Here is an 18218-nt window from a genome sequence, read left to right as displayed (position 1 = left end):
AAAGAGGAGACTTCCCTATAGCCACACGTGGTTTAAGCCCCTGAATGTCCCCATAAAGGATGCAGTTTCCCCTTGTTGCTCGCTCCCCCTTGCTCCAGGCATCATGGTGGTGTCTGAGCAGCACAACTGGAGCCATCTAGGCCCATGAGTGCCCTCAAGGCCATGCTCTGGGGTGACCTCCTGGGCAAGGGGGTGCTGGGGAGTGTGGGTCACATCCTTCCCATTGCTGCCCATGTCTAGCCCTACCCCAGGGTAAGGCTCCAGGGATGGGGACCCTGCTCCATGGGGCAAGCCTTGTTCTGCCATCCAAAGGAAACTCCCTGGGTACAACCCATGCTGCAGTATCTCTCCTATCCGAGGGGTCCCCAAGAAGTTGGGCTCTGGCTTCCCTGCCTGCCTCCAACTTAGCCAGAGATTTAGGTCCCTGTGAAAGCACTGGTGTCTCATGTGGCACCGCAGCTCCAAGCCCCCAAGTGTGCTCACCCAATACTGCCTGCTCAAATCAACCCTCCCTCTTGCAGGTGAGATTTAGGGGACTGAGGTGCATTGCACCCCACGTCCCTCCACAGGGGTCTGCGCCACCACCCCTTGCCTGCACCCCAGCCCAGAGGACATGGCAGTGGATGTGCTTACAGCCCTGTGCCCCTGCGTGCCAGGATGAGGATGGGACTGCTGCCACGTGGTGCATGAGACAGGCAGGGAAGCCAAATTCCAGCTTCCTGGGGATCCCAGGGATAGGGAGAGACACTGCAGCATGGGTTGTACCCAAGGAGCTCCCTTTGGATGGGCAAGACAAAGCTTTCCCCAGGAGTGTGGTCAGACCCTAACGTGGGGCATGGAGTGGGGTCCCCATCCTTGGGTCCCTTACCCTGGGGCAGGGCTGGGTATAGGTAGCAATAGAAGGGAATGCACCCGAACACCGCTCAGCACCCCTTGTCCAGGAGGTCACCTAAAGAACAGCCCAAAAGACACTCATGGGCCTGGTGTCCTTGCTGCCCGCTCCGAAGGGCCCCGTTCCTGGCCGGTACCTGGGTGAGAGCCTGGTGGCAGGTCAGGCGGGCGCAGATTGTCAGGGGACAGCTGGGAGGGCTGGGATGCCTGCTAGAGCCGCAAATCCACCCGGGAGCCTGGCCAGGGGCGAGTGTCCTGGGGCGGGACAGCCCCTCCATGCCCATGGGGATGTGACAGGGGCCGCCGGCAGGGATGCTGCAGGGATGCTGCCCTCACCGCTCACAGTGCTGGGGACTGGTGCCTGGACACAGGGGACATGCACCAGGCACCCCGTATCCCCGCTGCACACCGCAGCATCCCCATGGCCACCCGGGCCCCCCGAATCCCGCTGAGTGACGGGGTGGGAACAGGTGGGGACTCGCTTGGGGCAGCTGCTGCCCGCACAGGTCGGACCAGGGGGGGCTATTTCGGGGGGGTGAGCTCACTGCCAGCAGCTGGGAGCGCTCCGGCCACATTCCCGGACCCACAGCACAAGCAGCGGCTGCTTGCTTCCCCACCACTGGGACACCAGTGACCAATGGTCCCCTACCTGCACCTTACCCAGAGGTACGTTGGGCTGGGAGCATGAATAGGAGCCAGCAGCCGTGCTGCCCCCTCTTTAGTCCCCCCAAGCCTAAATCCCCCAGCAACACAACCCTGAGGGCCCCCGGCGGCACCTGCGAGGGCCAGCACATGGCTGGCAGCGGGGGTCCAGGCTGACGGGTGCCTTGGGGCTGGACGTGCCTCAAATATTTTCCATCCCATATTCCTGTATAAGCACCCATGCTACATTCCCCCCCCCCCCCTTCCCTGGCCTCTGCTGCCCACCAGCCCTCCCTTCCTCCTGGGGGAGGGAGGGAGGGTCCCCGCTGATATTCAGGCAGCAAGAAAGCAGGAAAACCAGGTTTTATTGGTGGATACGTCTTTCCAAGGAGACATCGCTATCCCCCACCCCACCCCAGAGCTTCGGGGGGGAGCTGGTTTTCTCCAATGTTTTAATATGGGATGCTTAAAGTATCAAAATAGTGAGAGAAGCCTCAGCGAGTGCAAAGGGGGAAGGGATGGAGGTCCCGGAGCCGAGGAGGGGTGGGATGCTGGGCTGCAGGACCCAGGGGTAACTGGGTGTTAGTGGGCAAGGCACGAGCTGGAAGTGTGGAGGGGGTAATAAATGAACGTTGGAAGCTGCAGGCTCAATACTAGAGAAACTGAGAAGTTACAAAAATACTGCAGATCTCGGAAAACAATGCAGGCACTTGGGAACAGGGAGGAGGGAAGCAGAGCTGGCTGGGGCTGCGGAAGGCAAAGAGCATCTCTAGGGGTGAACCCATTGCATCCCCCCATATCCTGAGCGGAGGCACTGCACCTTCCGGTCCTGCTGCTCCCCAGTGGAGCCCAGGCTGAAGAAGATGCTCAGGGCAACGGGAGGCTCAGAGCCTCCCCCAGGGAAGCTGTGGAGGGAGGAGGAGGAATATTCAGCCAGCAATAAGGCATTGGAGGTGAAAGGCGGCTCTGTGCAAGAGCTAAGAGAGACCACGCTGCTCCCTGCGCCCCATCGCACAGGAGGGGGCAAGCCACGCGCCTCTCCCCATCCCGCGTGGAGGAGAGAGAGGGAAGGGGCACAAGTGGGAAGGACAAAAGGCACACAAAAAAATCCCCTATAGTGAAGAGCTCTCCAGCCCCGCGTTGACGGGGCTGGCGGGTGAGCCCTGAGCCGGTGCAGCCCCAGCTTCCACCCCAGCCGGGTCCCCCAGCACCACGGCCATGCCCTCGGTGAGCATGGGAAGCTGTGCTGGGTGCTGAAACGGAGCTGCTGGCGCGGCACCGGGCTGGAGCAGCGGCTGGGTTAGCCCCAGCGCTCTGTGTGTGAGCAGAGCCCGGGTCTAAGCCCTATTCTTGAGGCGGGTTGTCTTAAATAGGAGCGGGCGGGCGGGCAGCAGTCTGTGCGGTGGGTGAGTGGCGGGAGGGCTGAGGGGCTCAGTTCTGCTCCTCATCCCGCAGCTCCGAGGGCAGGAACTTGTACTGCTGCTGACGGATCATAGCCAGCTTCTTCCGCGCCTCCTCCAGCTCCCGCTCCTTGCGCAGCATCTCCTCCTGCGCAGCGATGATCTGCGGGGAGAGAGCCCTGCGGTCAGGGATGGATGGGGCTTCTGCCATGGCAATGATGACCCCAGAGCTAGGCTTTTCCCAGCTCCTTAGGCTGGTGTGGCCATAGGAATGAGGGCTGCAGTGCCTGTGGTGTGACCATGGTCCTATGGAGACACAGGGAGCAACACAGCTCCTGGGGCTCAACCCCACACACCCCTTATGGCCTCTGGCCATAAGGGACCTGCGGCACCTTTAATCCTATCTTCTGCTTTTCGTATGTCACGGACACTGGGATGGCGCAGGCACTGCACCAAGAAGCCAGGGCATTACACTGTACCACCACTAGCTGTGCCCACTGCCACATGTGGCAGGATGAGGGTGAAGCCACAGCGTTTAACTGGTGCTGGGTGGGATGGACTCGCCTGCAGCATGCTTGTGAGGCTCTCTGCAGACTTGCCCCATACTGGTGTGTGGTAGGACACATTCCTGCGGCCGGGACACAGGGGTTGTGGTGTCAGCCAGAGCCACCCCTGCTCCTCACCTGTGCAATTCCCCCGACCATCTTCTCCTTCACCACCACCGTCTCATCATGGTCCTGGAAGGCGGCTGCCTTCTGTGCTGCCTTCACCAGATTGTCCGACGCTCTCTTCACTGCATTGCCGGCAGCCTGCGGGAGGGAAGCGGGGATCAGCACCCTCAGTCACAGCCCCAGGGTAGCCCTGCTGCCTGCAGGGGTTGAGAAGCCCCTGCCCCAGGCCAGGCTGGCAGGAGGACAGGGGTGCTGGGAGCCGCAGGCAGTGATTCCTTTACATGGCTCGCTGCCTTGCCACCCGCTCATGACCATTTCAGGCGCTGCTGCTCTGAGCCAGGCTCTGGCTCCTGTCAGAGCAGCAGGGCAGGAAACAGGGGGTAGCCCTGCTGACCCTCCCCAGCCCGAGGGACCAGCTCTGGGACCCCGTGTTAATGCCCCAACCCATGGGCTTTAACCTCTTGTGTGCCACAGAGTAAGAGTGCCACAAAACATGCCATCCAAACGTTAACTTCTTGAATAGCAGTGATGCAGCCCATGCATTTCAGGCATTCCTGTGCCAGCTCCTCATCCCTGACTGTCTGATGTGAGCATCACTCACACTCCTGGCACACAGCCCTAAGTCCAAGCAACACAGAACCTGTGCTCCGACGAGCCCATGTCACACAGGCAGGGAGTGTGCACCCTGGGGAGCACCCATGTGCCCTCATCACGTTCATACCCATGCCTCGAGCAGCCTGGGACTCACCTGGAGCCTCTTCATGGCCTCTGAATCATGGTCAGCCTTCACCTTGCAGGCCACCAGGAGCTGTGCAGTGGAGGCAGCCACTTGCTTGGCAGACGAGATGAGCTTCTCCTCGCTGGCGTGGCCCTGTACTGCTGCATTGGCAGCTTCACATAGGTTGTTGGTGGCAGCAGCCACCATACGTGCCTGCAGTGAGAGGGGGTCTCAGGGGGTGTGCAGGAGCCTGCCCACAGAAGGATATGCTCTGACTGTTCCAAAGGAGGTTGTGGGGCGTGGGATGGTGATAACCAGTTTCTGCACCGTGTTTCAGATGGTGGGAAAAGGAGGAAGAAGAGTGGCTGCTTCTTCCACCAAGGAGAAGCACACGGGCAGAGAATCCCCTAAAGGAGGGTGCCCCCATCCCCTGAGCATGACCTTCATACTCACGGCTGAAATGAGTCCCTGGGACCACTGTCCATCATCCAATGCATTGGCAGGGATGGCGCCCACCTGCAAGGAAGAAGGGGAGTGAGGCTCACCACCCTGCGCACCCCTTGCCCTGGGAAACAAGCAGCCCCAGGTGAAGGGAGAAGCCACCACAGCTCTGCATCTTCTTATTCCTTTCCCTCTCCCAGCCTTACCTTTCCTTGAGCCACTAATTCTCGCTGGGCCGCTGAGGCTGCCTTCACCAGGGCACTCGTGGCTGCAGCAATGGATTTGGCAGCTTCAAGGATCTGCTCCTCGAAGTTCAGGCTCTCATCTGCTTGCTGTGGGCAAAAGCAGGGTGTGAGTCCCAGGCGGGTGTGCTGGGCAGAGCAGGGTGATGGCTGCAGGGGGCTGAGGGGTCACACGTGAAGCTGGATTAAGGGCTGTGGGGTACAGGGATGTGGAAGGCAGCGGGAGCACAGGAAGAAGGACTGGCTGTCGCATGGGGGTTCACAGCAGGCTGAATCACAGTGAGGAGAGCCCCAGGGCACCCCAAGCTGAGCACGGGGCTCAGCCAAGGCTCAGCACCACTACCTTGGGCTTGGCTCTTGGTTTCAGCTGCTCCAGCTTCTTGGCTGCAGCCTCAATGGCAGCTGCTGCCCCCAGCAGCTCGTTCTCAGCGATGACAGTGGGGTCTTCAGGGTCAACCCACTCTGTCCCTAGGGAAACCGGGAAGGGAAGCAGGTTAAACCTGCGCGAGGCCTCGCTTCTGACCTGCCCTTACCTCCTCCAGCAGCTGCTGATGCCTCCACGCTAATCCCAGCCCTCACAGCCTTACCTTTCATGGCCTCGGCTGCCTGGATGAGCTCGGTGACGGAGCTGGCCACGCGCTTGGAGTATCCTGCCAGCTGCTGCTTCAGCTCGTGAGTTGGCTTCTGCAGGATCTGCGGGCACGGGGCAGATGTAAGCACATGGAAAAAGGGGATCTCATAGGTCTGCTCAGGGTGCATCCCCCAGGGAAGGAGGGTGGGATACCCTTGGGACCCCCCCGATATCCCCCCTACACATATATACATGAGGGGTTGTCTGTGGTGCTTTCTCAAGTGACCCTGGGTGGTCTTCTCCTACCCGAGGATGGGATGATCTTCCCCACAGGGTTCTGCATCCATAGCTTCTGGCACGTCTTGTAGACACAAGACCCTCCGTGCAACCCTTCCTGCACTCAGCAGCTATCCCTATAGGATTTCCCCCCAAATTCCCCAAGCATTTCAAGCTCCAGCAGCATTTCCCCCTCCCCGTCCCCATTTTGGAGATCTATCAGCCAAAAAAAGCTGTGCAAAAGGGGGACCCGTACCCTAGAAGAGCTGGCCTTACCAGGACAAGGTGTCAGTCAGACCCATGAGAGTCCTTCAGCGGGGCTGGGGGACACACATGCACACAGCACAGCACACACAAGGGCACACACACACACAGGGTCTGTACACACAAGCAGAGCTCACCGCTGGCCTGACTCGCGCCCATCAGCGAGAGCGGGTGTGAGTACACACACACGGACCCTGGGGTCCCTGCGGACACACACCAAGTGCCACCCCAGCACTGTGCTGGGCACGCAGACACGCCGTGAGCAAGGCTCATGCTGAGGTTAGACACCAGCAGGCACCCCAATGCCGCCTTACTCACCGGCTGGCAGGGAGGGAGGGAGGGAGGGAAGGAAAAGAAGAGAAGAAAGCAGTGAGCGCCTTGGCTAGGACACACGGGCACTGGGGAGTGGCAGGGGAAGGTGGGTGCTTTCCAGTGAGGGGCGAAGGGCAGCCAAGAGGAGAGGTGGGAATGAAGGATCAGAGGTCCTGGGTGCGGAGCGGTGCTGCCATCGTTAGCTCGCACTACAGCCCTGCAGCGCTGGGTGAGCCAGCGCATCCGGATGATGCTCCCACGGCTGGAGGAGACACCTACACCCAGAGCAAACACGGAGGCATGCTGCTCCTCACCCCCTTTTACACCTTATTTCTCCCCACCCTGGATTGCTTCACTGCATTTTCCAGCCACCGTTATCTCTCTGCTTTTGGAGGGAGAGACCTATTGTTACCAAACGCCAAGTCCCTGTGGAGGTTCAGATTCCTTCCCCTCCCCAGTGAAATATGCAGGCTTTCCCACTCCTCTGCCGGGAGCCATCCCAAGCCAAACAACCCTCTCTCTCAAACCCTAACCACGCTTGTTCTAGCTCTGCTCCGTGCAAGGAACTGGTTCTTACGAGGATCCATCATACAGCAATGAGCTTGCTGCTGCTGGCGATCCACCACCTCCTTCCCATTCCCCTACATCCTTCCCGCTTGCAGCTTTCCAGGAATCTGCTGCCCTCTGATAAACGGGACCCAATGGTTCCTCCCCTCACAGATCAGAGTGCTGCAGAGCCTGGGGGGCCATGGCTTTATCATGGACTCTTGTGGGACCATCCCAGCATGCTGCATGCGGCTCAGATGGCTGGTATGCCTCACAACTGCATCCAAGACTACATGTCCCCTTATTAAACCTGCTATCTGCTCTGACAACATGTTTAGAACTGCTAAATGCCTGGAGCTGAAGGCACCATGGAGGCTATGAGCTCACTGAGGTGCCTCCGGCGAACATCTCATGAGATGCACCAATGTATGAGATTCAGGATATGTATGTATGATACTGCATGCAAGTGGAGGGTTATTCCCAAAATACAGCAGAATAGTCTGATCTCAGCACTGCCACACTGTTGTTAGCCCCATTATCTGTTAACAACAGGTCAGCCTGAGAATTCGTCCTAAGTGTGGCTAAAAGCATCTTCCAGACAGACATTTGATCTAGATGCAGAGGAGAGAAAACTCACTGCTCCCCTTGGAACTGCATCCCAGTGGTTACCTCCTTCAGATAAAACCATGCTTTGACTTCCCCCCTGCCCCAGGTTCAATTTCTAGCCATTGATTCCTGCCCACCTCCTCTCTGTGCTGCCAGTGATGGTTATCCTCTGCCTAAAGGAGCCTTCCCTGCAGGAAACCACAGTCTGAGCTCCACCCCCTTCCATCTGGCAAACCTGAACATCACCAGTCCCTCCTAACCAGCTCAGTGAAACCTTGCCACGGAGCTGGCTCTTCCTCTGTCTCCATCCTCACCCTGGTTCGAGGGCTGTCACAGATGCTGTGATACACAGGCTGGGTCTGCGCATCCCTCCAGAGCCCCTGACTGTACCTCTGTGATGCTGCCAAGAATGCAAACCACTGGAAGGACCTCGCTGGATCCTTTCTACCGCTCTGCGGTCTTAATTTGCTTCTTGTAAACTACACTTATCTTGCAGGACAGTTAATTAGAGCAGCCATCTGAAGTCCTTGGGAGGACTCGGACAAAGACCAGATCACAGGGGTGCAGCTGGTGTTCGCAGTCATCACCTCTGCTATCTGCTGCCCATCTCCCCCTCTGCTGTGAGATTAACAAGCTGTTTTCAAGTCTCACTCCCACCACTTTTACTGGAAGCTGCTTCTGTGCTTTGCTTCCGTGTTGTCAAATTTCCAGCCTCCATCTGCTTAAGGCCAGTTAATCTCCATCTGTTGTTAGTCAAATAACTTTCCTCAGAGCCTGTTCCTCTCTCCGGAATCCACTTCCACAGAAGGGCCTCAGCCATGTGCTGTGCCGGCACAGGCAGCGAAGGGGCCACGCAAAGACCTCAGTGGGAGGGGATGCAGAGCCCAGAGGACCCTGGGGATGTGGGGAACACACACGGGCACCCCCTGCCCACTCTGGGAGCAGGGACAGGGACACTCACCACAAGCACGTGCTCCAGCAGCTCCAGGTATCCATCAGCGCACTCCTTGCCAAAGCGCAGCGCCCGCTGCCGCACGTCCCCGCTCACCTCTGGGTGGTAGGCGGCTTCCTGAAACCCAGAGACAGGGAATCCTCAGTTCACATCCAGCATCACCCTCGCCATGCACCCACAAACCCACGCCGGACCCACCTTGCAGGCGCGCAGCATATCGGCGATGGCACGGCGGCTCAGGTTGGCTGTGGCGATGACATCCTCCTGCCGACACGAGTTGCCAGCAGCCACCGCTTTGGCCGTGGCCATCGTGATGCCTTTTGTCATGCGGATGAAGTCCTCCGGGGTGGAGACCTTGGCAGGGGGCACCGGGGAGGAGAAGACCTACGAGGAGAAGGGTGGTGGTGAGGCACAGCGCAGGCAGTGAGTGGGGCAGCAGACACGGCGCTGCTACTGTACTCACTGCCAGCTCCTGGCGTATGTGCTCTATGGTGGCTTCCAGCGCCCGTGTCCCCTTCGTGGCCTCATCCTCAACAGCTTTCACTGTCTTCAGTAAGGAAGTGACATTCGTCACCATCACCTGTGGAAGGGAAAAGAGGCGAAGCCCCACATCAGCTCTAGGCTGTTGCCAGCACCTTCACGATTCAGTTCAAAACAGCTCTATCCCCATACTCCGCTCACCATCTCACCTTTTCCTCCCACCAATGCCTCCTCTGCATGCTGTGCCCCATGTTTATGTGCCACTTCTTCCCCTCCTGCCCTGAGGCAGGCAGAGAAGCCTTCCCTGCTCTTTTTCCAGACCTCTTTCCCCATCCCTTCCCTCCCACCCCGTCCAGCTCAGACCTTGGCAGAGTTCTTCAGCTGGTAGACAGCAGGATCATCCCCAGCTTTGCCAGCAGCTGCCTTGGTGGCACCGATCAGGTCTCCAAGTGCCTTGGCCACATCCTTCACAGCATTGATCAGAACCACCTGGGGACAGCAAAATCAGGGCAATGGCTTCACTACGGTCATGCTCAGGCTGGAGGTGGTAAGATCCAGCTCAGCCAGCACCAGCCAAAGCCCAGCAAACCCTCTTCACAACAGGCAGGACCCACCCCAGGGCACCACACAACACCCGCAACCCTCAGCTCCTTCAAGCAAGCTACAAGCAGCCTCCACTCACCCTACAAACCCCATCTCACCTGAGTCTCTGGGTCTTCAGATCCCAGGCTGGCGGCACCCAGCTTCACCACCTCTGCCAGGCGGGTGATGGTGGACACGGAGGACTGGGCAGCCTGTGCTAGCTTCTCCTGGCTGGCTGTGGCGTTCTGCACCAACACCTTGGTGTCCTCCACCAGCGCCTTGGCTGTCTTCAGAATGCCCTCCCTGGGGAGAAGAAGGGAGTCAGAGAAGATACAGCCCTCTACGTGCACACATGGTATAGTGAGCTGTGGACCCTGCCTTCTGGAGGGGAAATACAGTCAGCAAGACCTGTACTTGCAGTTGTCCCTGGGGCTACACCACAGCTCATAAAGACAGGAGACCACAGGACAGAGCTTGACTCCCCATCTCACACTGAGCAGAAGCTGTACAAGGTACCTGTGGTCAGCAAAGGTCTCCGAGTTCTCCCGGTTGAGGGTTCCTGCTGTGGCAAACATGATGGTGGTGTCCAGGTCCGCAATGATGCCAGAGACAGCGCTGGCTGCCGTGATGCAGGCTTGCGTCCCACGGTTCCCAGCCTGCAGGGCTGCCAGCACGTGAGACACCTGTGGGGTACAAGGAGGGTGACGTGGGGAGCAGAGTTGCTGCGTACACCTTCTCCAACATCTCCCCCAGGATGGAGCCACTCCATGCCAAGGAGAGGAATTGGGAATCGTGTGGTCTGGACACCCCTTCTCAGCTTCCAGTTGTATCTATCATGTTTTTGGGTTCAGGGGTTACTGGACGCTGGTAGTTTGCAAATGAACAAGGTTTGCATGATGGGCATCAGAACATCACAACTCATTTCTTCTTTGGCTGCAAAACTCCATTTCTGTACTTGGGCAAGCACTCACAAGGGAACAAGTTTCCTGATGGAAAGCAATCTTGGAAAGGAAGGAACTGCAGGAGGTCCTGAACACGCAGGCACGTGCCAGGCATTATAACAAGTGTTTGTTTTCCTTTTGTGATTTTGCTTACAAGCACTGCTGCTCTACGCTTATCAAATACAGCTTTTAAGCCACGTTTTCATCTGTTATTCAGAAGCGTGCTCTTTAGACTGACTGATGGGACAGGATGCTTTCCAAGACCAATCTCCCAGCATGAGCTACAAGCTTGGCTGGAGACACAGTAAACGCTATGCCCATCAATTAAAGGCTGATTTGGAGAGAATCTCGTTTAACGGCTCCAAAGGCAAAAGCCTCAATCCAGCATCCCTCCCACCTCGCCACATCATTGCCTCTCTCTCTGGACCACTTACCTTCTCGGAAACCTTGCGTGCACTCTCTATCAGCTCCTTCTTGGTGTAGGCATCGCTGGGGCTGCACTGCAGGGCTCCAGCCTTGGTGACCAGGGCGGCACAGCCATGACCCAGCTCCTGCACACGGCGCTTGATGTGGGAGCCGATCTGAAGAGGAATGAATGCATGAGAGAGCCAGCAGGAGACTAAGCCTCACATCCATGATACCAGCCCGGAAACAGCATCCACCATCATCCAGCTCCTCTCTTCCAGCTGACAGGCTTGAGAAAGTTGGGGCTGTTCAGCCTGAAGAAGAGAAGCTGCATGGAGACCTTAGAGCAGCTTCCAGTTTCTGAAGGGGGCCTACAAGGATGCTGAACAGGGACTGCTCATCAGAGACTGCAGTGACAGGACAAGGGGTAATAGGTTTAAACTATAACAGGGGAGATTTAGATTGGATATAAGGAAGAAGTTCTTTACTGTGAGGGTGCTGAGGTGCTGGCACAGGTTGCCCATACAAGCTGTGTCTGCCCCATCCCTGGCAGTGTTCAAGGCCAGGCTGGATGGGGCTTGGAGCAACCTCCTCTAATGGAAGGTGTCCCTGCCTGTGGCAGGGGGGTTGGAACTGGATGATCTTAAGGTCCCTTCCAACCCAAACCATTCTGTGATTCTATAATCCTCCCACTCAGGAAGGTGTAAAAGGAAACATGTATTTGTTCCACATTTCCATACCATGCTGCAGGGGAGACATGAACGCTACCTGCCCCCAGGAGATTCAAGAGTCCTCTGCTCTCAAGCCCCAGCAGACCCCACTCTGCCCCACAGCCTGCTCTAGCACTGCCCCCCATGCTCTCACCTCCTCATTCTCAGCAGTGAGGGCAGCTGGCTTGGCCTCTTGCGCCAGCTGCCCATAGTCGTTGGTGAGCTGGTTGGCCAGTGTGCCCAGCTCATCCGGGTTGGTGGTGGATTTGGTGACCTGCCAATGAAAGAAGAGTTGGAAGAGCCCTATGCTGGGACAGGCAAGCAAGGAAGGCAGGCCCCTGCCTGGGTGGCAGGCAGAGCTTTCTGCAGTGACAGGCTTGCTTGTACCCACCATCTCCTGCACAGTCACTGCGATGGCCTTGGCTGTCTTCACCATCGTGGTCTGGTAGTCCACAAAGGTCCCCTCCGGCTCACCCACTGGCCCCTCGTCCAGCTGTAAGACACCAACAGGAGGCTCTGGCTCCAGCTCCAGCCCAAAAACCTTGTAGGCTTTGGCCCTACGCCTTCCCCTCTCCCACCCCTGGCCATGTCCCCTGTCGTGGCTTAAGCCCAGTTGTAACTCAGAACCACGCAGCCGCTCGCTCACTCCCCACCAGCCCCTTCCTTCCCCAGCTCCTGGAGGGATGGGGAGGAGAATGTAAAGAATGTAACTCCCAGGGGTTGAGATAAGAGCAGTCCAGTAACTAAGGTATAACACAAACCACTGCTGCTGCCACCAATAGTGATAATGATAAGGGAAAAAACAAGGGGAGAAAATACAACTGCTCACCACCTGCCGACTGATACCCAGCCAGACTAGAGCAGTGATCTGGCCCTTCCGGGTAACTGCCCCCAGTTTCTATACTGGGCATGACGTGCTGTGGTATGGAATACCCCTTTGCTAGTTTGGGTCAGGGGTCCTGTCTCTGCTCCCTCCCGGTTTCTCCTCCTCCCTGGCAGAGCACGAGACTCAGAAAGTCCTTGATCGGAGTAAAGATTACTGAGCAACAGCTAAAACCATCAGTGTTGTTCCCAGGCTAAAAGTCAAAAACACAGCACTGCACCAGCTACTAAGAAGGAGAAAGATGACTGCTACTGCTGAACCCAGGACATCCCCTCACCTGGTTGATGGCCTGGGTGATGGAGTCCACCATGCCCCCCACAACCCCTGCAGCGCTGGCTGCCTCATTCAGGGTGGTGGTCAGGTCCTCCACTGCCTCCTTCATCATCTGCACAGCCTCCTCCAGAGCCTCCTGGGTGTGGGCAGCTTGCTGCAAGGACAAACCACAGTGAGGGAAGGTGGGCAGCAGCTCCTATCCCAACAGGGATGCTGCACACACACTTACCTCCATGTCTGACAGACACACCATGCAGCACCCATACACAGAGGAGCACACCATCGACATGGTGTGCTCCACATGTGCTCCACAAGGTGACCTCCTGCTCACCTTGGGGTTCCCACCAGCCTCCTTGGCTGTGTACAGCATCTGTAGGGCAGACTCAGCCAGCGTTTTGGTCTGGTCCAGGAGGTTCATCTGCTGCTGGTGGTTGGGCGTTTTGGAGGCAGCACCAATCGCTGCCATGATGAGCGGCTCGAAGTACTGAGCCATCTGGGACACCTAGGGAAGAGCATCATCAGCTTCTGGCCCTGGCTATCTTGTGCCTCTCCTCCCACCATGCGCTTATCCACACACACCAAGCACCTCATCAGCAGTTCCCCATCCCCGCGTTACCTTGTGCCCCAGCTGAGAGGCCTCAGCTCGCGCTGCACTGGCCACGGGCTCGATGAGGTTGCTGATCTCCTGCACAGCTGTGATCATCTGGTTGTGCAAAGCCTGTTGCAAAGAGAAGGGCACTGCATGAGGCTGGGGTCACCACGTGCTGACGGGAGCCGGGGGAAGGATGCCAGCCAGTGTTAACGCATCCCTGTAGCAGCCTATCCCTGACCCACCTCCTGGGAGATATCTTCTCGTGGGGCAAGCTGCTGGCTGATGGCAGCAAGGGAGGCCTGGTCCACCTCCCGCATGCATCTGTTCAGGACATCAATGGCTTCATCGCACTCCCGCTGTCCTGGAGCTTTGTCCCTGTGTGACACATGGATTAGCAGAGCACTGGCAGCAGCTACACCACCCCTCTACCCCTAGCCTCAGCTGGTGCTGGTGAGAAGCAGGACCCTTCTTCCAGGCTTTGGAGCAACAGCCATAAGGGACAGGCACGCTGACATGCATCCCCATGAGTCAGGGCTGAAGGAGCAGCTCCCATGCAGGATAAGAGACAACACCTTCATCCCATCCCTTGCCTCACCTCACCGGCAGCAGCCAAGGGGATGATAAGCTAAGACATCCCCAGGGATGGTTACTCAGAGCCAGCATGGACAGGGCTGCAGCTGAGCGGGTAGGACTCTCCTCACCTCATGTTGGTGATGAGCTTCTTGATGGAGTCCGAGACGGTGCGAGAGTGGCCAGCCAGCACCGACCACTGCGGTGGGTCCTTGGGGTTGACAGCCAGGGAGCGGGCGGTCTGGATGAGGCCAGCAGAGCTCTCCAGCATGGCCTTGGCTGAAGAGACGATGGGCTCCATGGCTCTGCGCCCCTGCACAAGGAGATGATGGCTTGGTGAGGCAAGGGACTGTGCATGGCAAGTTACTCCCTTTCCTACCTGCGACCCTCACCATGAAGCAGCCCCTCAAAGCCCAAGGTGCTGCCACCTCCCCAGGGCACCAACCCTGCACTGGGACTCCATTACAGGCTCGAGGGAAGGCACAGCTCCTCCCCACCATACAGCAACCCCTATCACATCCTCCCTGTCCCTGCAGCATCCCACCTCTGGGCTGATCTGGGCTGGAACAGTGGCAAACTCTGGGTTGGAGGCGAAGGCAGTCAGGTTATCCACAGCCTCAATGAGAGGTGCAGTGGCCGCACGGCAACGCTCCCGGTTCTCCTCGTTGAAGTCACCATCCAGGGCCTGGTGTGGAGAGACCAGAGCAGTTACCCGACCTCTGCCATGCCCCAAATCCCATCCCCACCACGGTGTCCCAGCAGGGAGACCTCACCTTGATGGTCTTCACCAGGTTGGCCGTGCTGTTGGCCACCTCCTTGGCCGACTGGACAAACTGGCGCTTGGCCACAGGGTTGGCGGTGCGGGAGGAGGCCAGGCGGCACGTGTTGCACAGGGCTGAGGTGTGCTTCGCTACGATGGTGGCTGCTGACAGCACCTGCAGGGAAGAGCAGGGTAGGGCAGGATCCATCACAACTCCCCATCCCCACAGCTCCGCCTTCCTGCCTGCCCTACATGGGGTAACAGTGACCACAGGGGTCCCTCTTGGGACCCAAGGATTGCCAAGGTCCTGCGTGCCCAACCGGACTGTCACCATTGCATCAAAGCTGCCAGCTGACTCCCAGTACAGCTGATGAGAAACTAGCCGTAATCTTAGCCAACTCTTGGGATGCAGCTCTTCCAACCAGCCCTTTCATGCAGGAAAATACCCATAATGGTGCCCCACCTCACACTCACCTGGGACTGGGTGCAGGCAGGGTCCACCAGGTTCTGGCAGGCCATCTGGATGGCTTGGTTGGCTCTGGCAAACTGAGTGGGGTCTACCAAGCCCTGCTGTCCAGCCTGGCTGTTGGGGTCCGACACCCCCACGAGGTAGGCAGCCTGGGAGCAGGAGGGGGGTGATGAGAGAGAGCTCACACACAGCAGGAAGGCTCAGAGCAGGTGAGGGTTGCAGAGGAGGCTTGTGGGACCGTCCTACAGGGACAGGCTTGGAGCAGCAGTGGTACTATGGCAACTGCGTGCCAGGGGCAACGCTTAGGGCTGGGACCGAGCCTGTCTCACCTGAGCAGCTGCCTCTGTCAGCCCACAGAGAGCTTTGGAGGCGGCACTGATGGACTCGCCGAACTCGGGCAGTTTGCTGTTCTTGGCGTTCTGGGAGATGCCAGCCATGGACTCGCCCAGCACCTGCAGGAACACACCAGCTGTGCACACCACCTCCTGCTCCCGCAGCGCTCCCAGGCTCAGAGCTCACTGTGCTTCATCAGCAGGGCTGGAAACACCTTTCCCTTTGCCCCCCACATCCTTCCCCAGACCTGCTCAGGGCTCACCTTGGAGTTCTCCATGACACTGTCGAGGCAGTTGAAGTAGGACATGTCATTGACTGTCTGCGTGGGGTTCTCCAACAGCTCCTTCACCGTCTGCAGGGACACAGGTATCACATCCAGGGGAACGGTCCATGCTCTCTGCTTGCACCTCCCTCTTGGCTCCCTCCTGCCCCTCGCAGCGGGGCGCAGCTCTCCCCACCCCACCATCACAGCACCCAGCTATCCCAGCCTCATCAGGATGTGGTTTCTCACCTCCAGCTCCCGCAGGGCATTGTCACACTCCTTCTGGCCCGGCGCCTGCTGAGTGCACATGGTGATCAGCTGGTTAATGCTGTCAGTCACAGCCCTGCGAGGGACAATGGAGAAAGACCCACGGATCAACACCACCCCACAACCCTGCCCCTTTACTACAGCAAGCAGCTCACACGGAGCAATTCCTCCTACCGTGCTGCTGCTGCCAACTGATTCTTGAGGTTGGGTGCTGCAGGGTCAGCAGAGAGCGCCTTTGCAGCCAGCAGCAGCTTGCTGGAGGACATGGAGATGCTCTTCAGGTTTGACACCACCTGCGCCTGGTCTTCCTTATTCTGCAAGGAGCCAACAAGAGTCACCTGCAGCACGTTTCCGAGCTCCACACCCTGGGTCTGCTTTGGTGGTTTTCAAGCTGAGCCAGTTCCCTTCATCTAACTCGTCCGACAGCGACAACACTCACTGAACCAACCCAAGCCACTTTCTCCCTGCTGCTGTGGCTTTGTACAGCTCCAGACCCCATCTCACCAGCTGCACTGAACACAACCACCCTAACCACCCTGCCCAGACACCCTGCCTGTGGTCAGGACCCTCTCTGCATCCCAGCACCACCCAAGGGGCACTCGCTCTCACCGGGGACTGGCTGGCCATCTCCACTCCCGCCTGCAGGAACTCATTGAAGTCCTGTCCAAATTTGCCAGAGGACTTGGCCAGGTCTTGTGGGGTGCCACGCGACGCCTGCACCAGCTCGTTGGCAGACTGGTTGAGCCCCGCGGCTGCCTGGTTCAACTGGCTCTGTGCCTCCTGGAAGCTCTTGGTGCTGGGAGGGAACTGGAGGCAGGGAGACCAGTTAGGAGAGGCAGCGAGGAGGATGGAGGATGAAGGGCTGGTACATGCTTGGGGATATGCTCCAGAGGAACCCGGTGCAGACAGGCTGGCTCGCGTGTCTACAAGGCTTCCCTCATCCCCTCCAGCTCAGCTCACCGAATCTGAGAGCAGCCTCTTGCTGGCCTCTCCCACCATGCGGATGGCAGCGTCCACATCTCGCTGCCCTGGCAAGCAGTTAACACAGCGGCTCAGGGCCTGCGACACTGCTTTGGCCACCTGCAGAGAAACAAAGAGGGGTCACCATTCCGTGGCCAGCCTTGTGCCCTTCCCAGGGGATGGCAGGGCACACCAGGGTACCCATTCTCCCACCCGGGGTACCCACTCTGCCCCTTGGGATACCCATTCTCCCACCTGGGCCAGGCGCTGCTGGCTCTCTGGGTCTCCAGGCTTGCCCACAGCTTTCCGCGCCTCCTCGATGAGGTTGTTGGCTTTGTCCATCACGTCGCTGGCACACTCCAGCATGACGTTCTGTGCCTGCGGGTCAGCCGTGTTGGCCGCTACACCACGGGCAGCCTGGCTGAGCGAGCGCAGGGCCTGGGCCACCTCTCGGGCTGCGATGCCTGGGGAGATGGAGAGGTCAGTGGGTGCTGGCACCGCACATTCCCCTCTCCCAGCCCTGACACTGATGTTGGTACCTGTGTAGTTCTCGTTGCCCTGGGCCACCTCTCCCAGGAGGTGAGCGATGGCGGAGCTCACGGCTTTCGTGCTGTTCCCCAGGTCCTGGGCACACTTCTCCATCTGCAGGGGGATAAGTGGGGACATGGTGGTCGGTTGCACATTCTGGTGGCTCCCTTGCTTCAGCACCCACCCTGCACCACCCCATGCACTCACCGTCTCCCCCGGCAGAGGCTTGAGCTTGCCATCACGGGCAGCTGCCTTGGCTTCCTGCAGGTCCCTCTCCAGGCTCTGCACCAGACCCAGAGCAGAATCTATCTCCAGGGGTCCACACGCCTCCTGGGCCTGCGATGGGGAGAAGGGAAGGTGAGTGGGGAGACCCCACTGACCTGCTGCTGGGCTTGTCCCCATGTTTCCCCCTACTACGCACAGCCAGGGTCCTCCTGCAGGACAGGACCCAGCCTCTCACCTTCTGGGCAGCCGTGCGGAGCTCAGCCAGAGCTGCGGCCAAGTTCTTGGCACACTGGCTGAGCTGCATGGCGGAGGCCTGGTCTGTGATGGTAGGGACGGTGGCCTTGGCTGCAGCTACCATCTTCCCACCAGGCTGCGGGGGCAAAGGGAAAAGCAGTGAGAAGGGCATGAACACGCAGCACCTCTTTGCTGCCCATGCGCAGCAGGTT

At 58.6% G+C, this 18218-nt stretch overlaps 1 protein-coding gene across 2 annotated transcripts in view; it reads right to left on the bottom strand.

Annotated features, from left to right (window-relative positions):
* Nucleotides 1-1878: 1878 nt before the first annotated feature.
* The window catches only part of TLN1 (talin 1), a 34552-nt gene continuing 18212 nt past the window's right edge, over nucleotides 1879-18218 (bottom strand). For both annotated transcript variants that reach the window (XM_061363208.1, XM_061363209.1), the window contains 34 exons: nucleotides 18008-18142; nucleotides 17755-17883; nucleotides 17559-17661; nucleotides 17275-17483; nucleotides 17020-17139; nucleotides 16669-16866; nucleotides 16234-16373; nucleotides 16042-16135; nucleotides 15793-15882; nucleotides 15527-15649; nucleotides 15203-15346; nucleotides 14742-14903; nucleotides 14513-14653; nucleotides 14100-14281; nucleotides 13641-13773; nucleotides 13423-13524; nucleotides 13138-13308; nucleotides 12811-12960; nucleotides 12042-12143; nucleotides 11805-11924; nucleotides 10970-11116; nucleotides 10111-10277; nucleotides 9714-9897; nucleotides 9376-9501; nucleotides 8996-9112; nucleotides 8731-8916; nucleotides 8542-8649; nucleotides 5593-5698; nucleotides 5349-5473; nucleotides 4970-5095; nucleotides 4776-4838; nucleotides 4353-4535; nucleotides 3617-3742; nucleotides 1879-3096 (listed from right to left, as the gene is read on the bottom strand). In XM_061363208.1, coding sequence (XP_061219192.1) covers nucleotides 2965-3096; nucleotides 3617-3742; nucleotides 4353-4535; nucleotides 4776-4838; nucleotides 4970-5095; nucleotides 5349-5473; nucleotides 5593-5698; nucleotides 8542-8649; nucleotides 8731-8916; nucleotides 8996-9112; nucleotides 9376-9501; nucleotides 9714-9897; nucleotides 10111-10277; nucleotides 10970-11116; nucleotides 11805-11924; nucleotides 12042-12143; nucleotides 12811-12960; nucleotides 13138-13308; nucleotides 13423-13524; nucleotides 13641-13773; nucleotides 14100-14281; nucleotides 14513-14653; nucleotides 14742-14903; nucleotides 15203-15346; nucleotides 15527-15649; nucleotides 15793-15882; nucleotides 16042-16135; nucleotides 16234-16373; nucleotides 16669-16866; nucleotides 17020-17139; nucleotides 17275-17483; nucleotides 17559-17661; nucleotides 17755-17883; nucleotides 18008-18142 — 4644 coding nt within the window. In that variant the 3' untranslated portion in view covers nucleotides 1879-2964. The remainder of the gene's footprint in view (nucleotides 3097-3616; nucleotides 3743-4352; nucleotides 4536-4775; nucleotides 4839-4969; nucleotides 5096-5348; nucleotides 5474-5592; nucleotides 5699-8541; nucleotides 8650-8730; nucleotides 8917-8995; nucleotides 9113-9375; nucleotides 9502-9713; nucleotides 9898-10110; nucleotides 10278-10969; nucleotides 11117-11804; nucleotides 11925-12041; nucleotides 12144-12810; nucleotides 12961-13137; nucleotides 13309-13422; nucleotides 13525-13640; nucleotides 13774-14099; nucleotides 14282-14512; nucleotides 14654-14741; nucleotides 14904-15202; nucleotides 15347-15526; nucleotides 15650-15792; nucleotides 15883-16041; nucleotides 16136-16233; nucleotides 16374-16668; nucleotides 16867-17019; nucleotides 17140-17274; nucleotides 17484-17558; nucleotides 17662-17754; nucleotides 17884-18007; nucleotides 18143-18218) is intronic.

This window comes from Neopsephotus bourkii, unplaced genomic scaffold (assembly GCF_033783945.1).
Source record: "Neopsephotus bourkii isolate Nb327-2 ecotype Australia unplaced genomic scaffold, CSIRO-AGI_Nbou_v1 NB_1148, whole genome shotgun sequence".
Classification (NCBI taxonomy): domain Eukaryota; kingdom Metazoa; phylum Chordata; class Aves; order Psittaciformes; family Psittacidae; genus Neopsephotus; species Neopsephotus bourkii.
The sequence above is the reverse complement of the archived record's forward strand: the minus strand, read 5'-3'. Positions and strand labels throughout refer to the sequence as shown.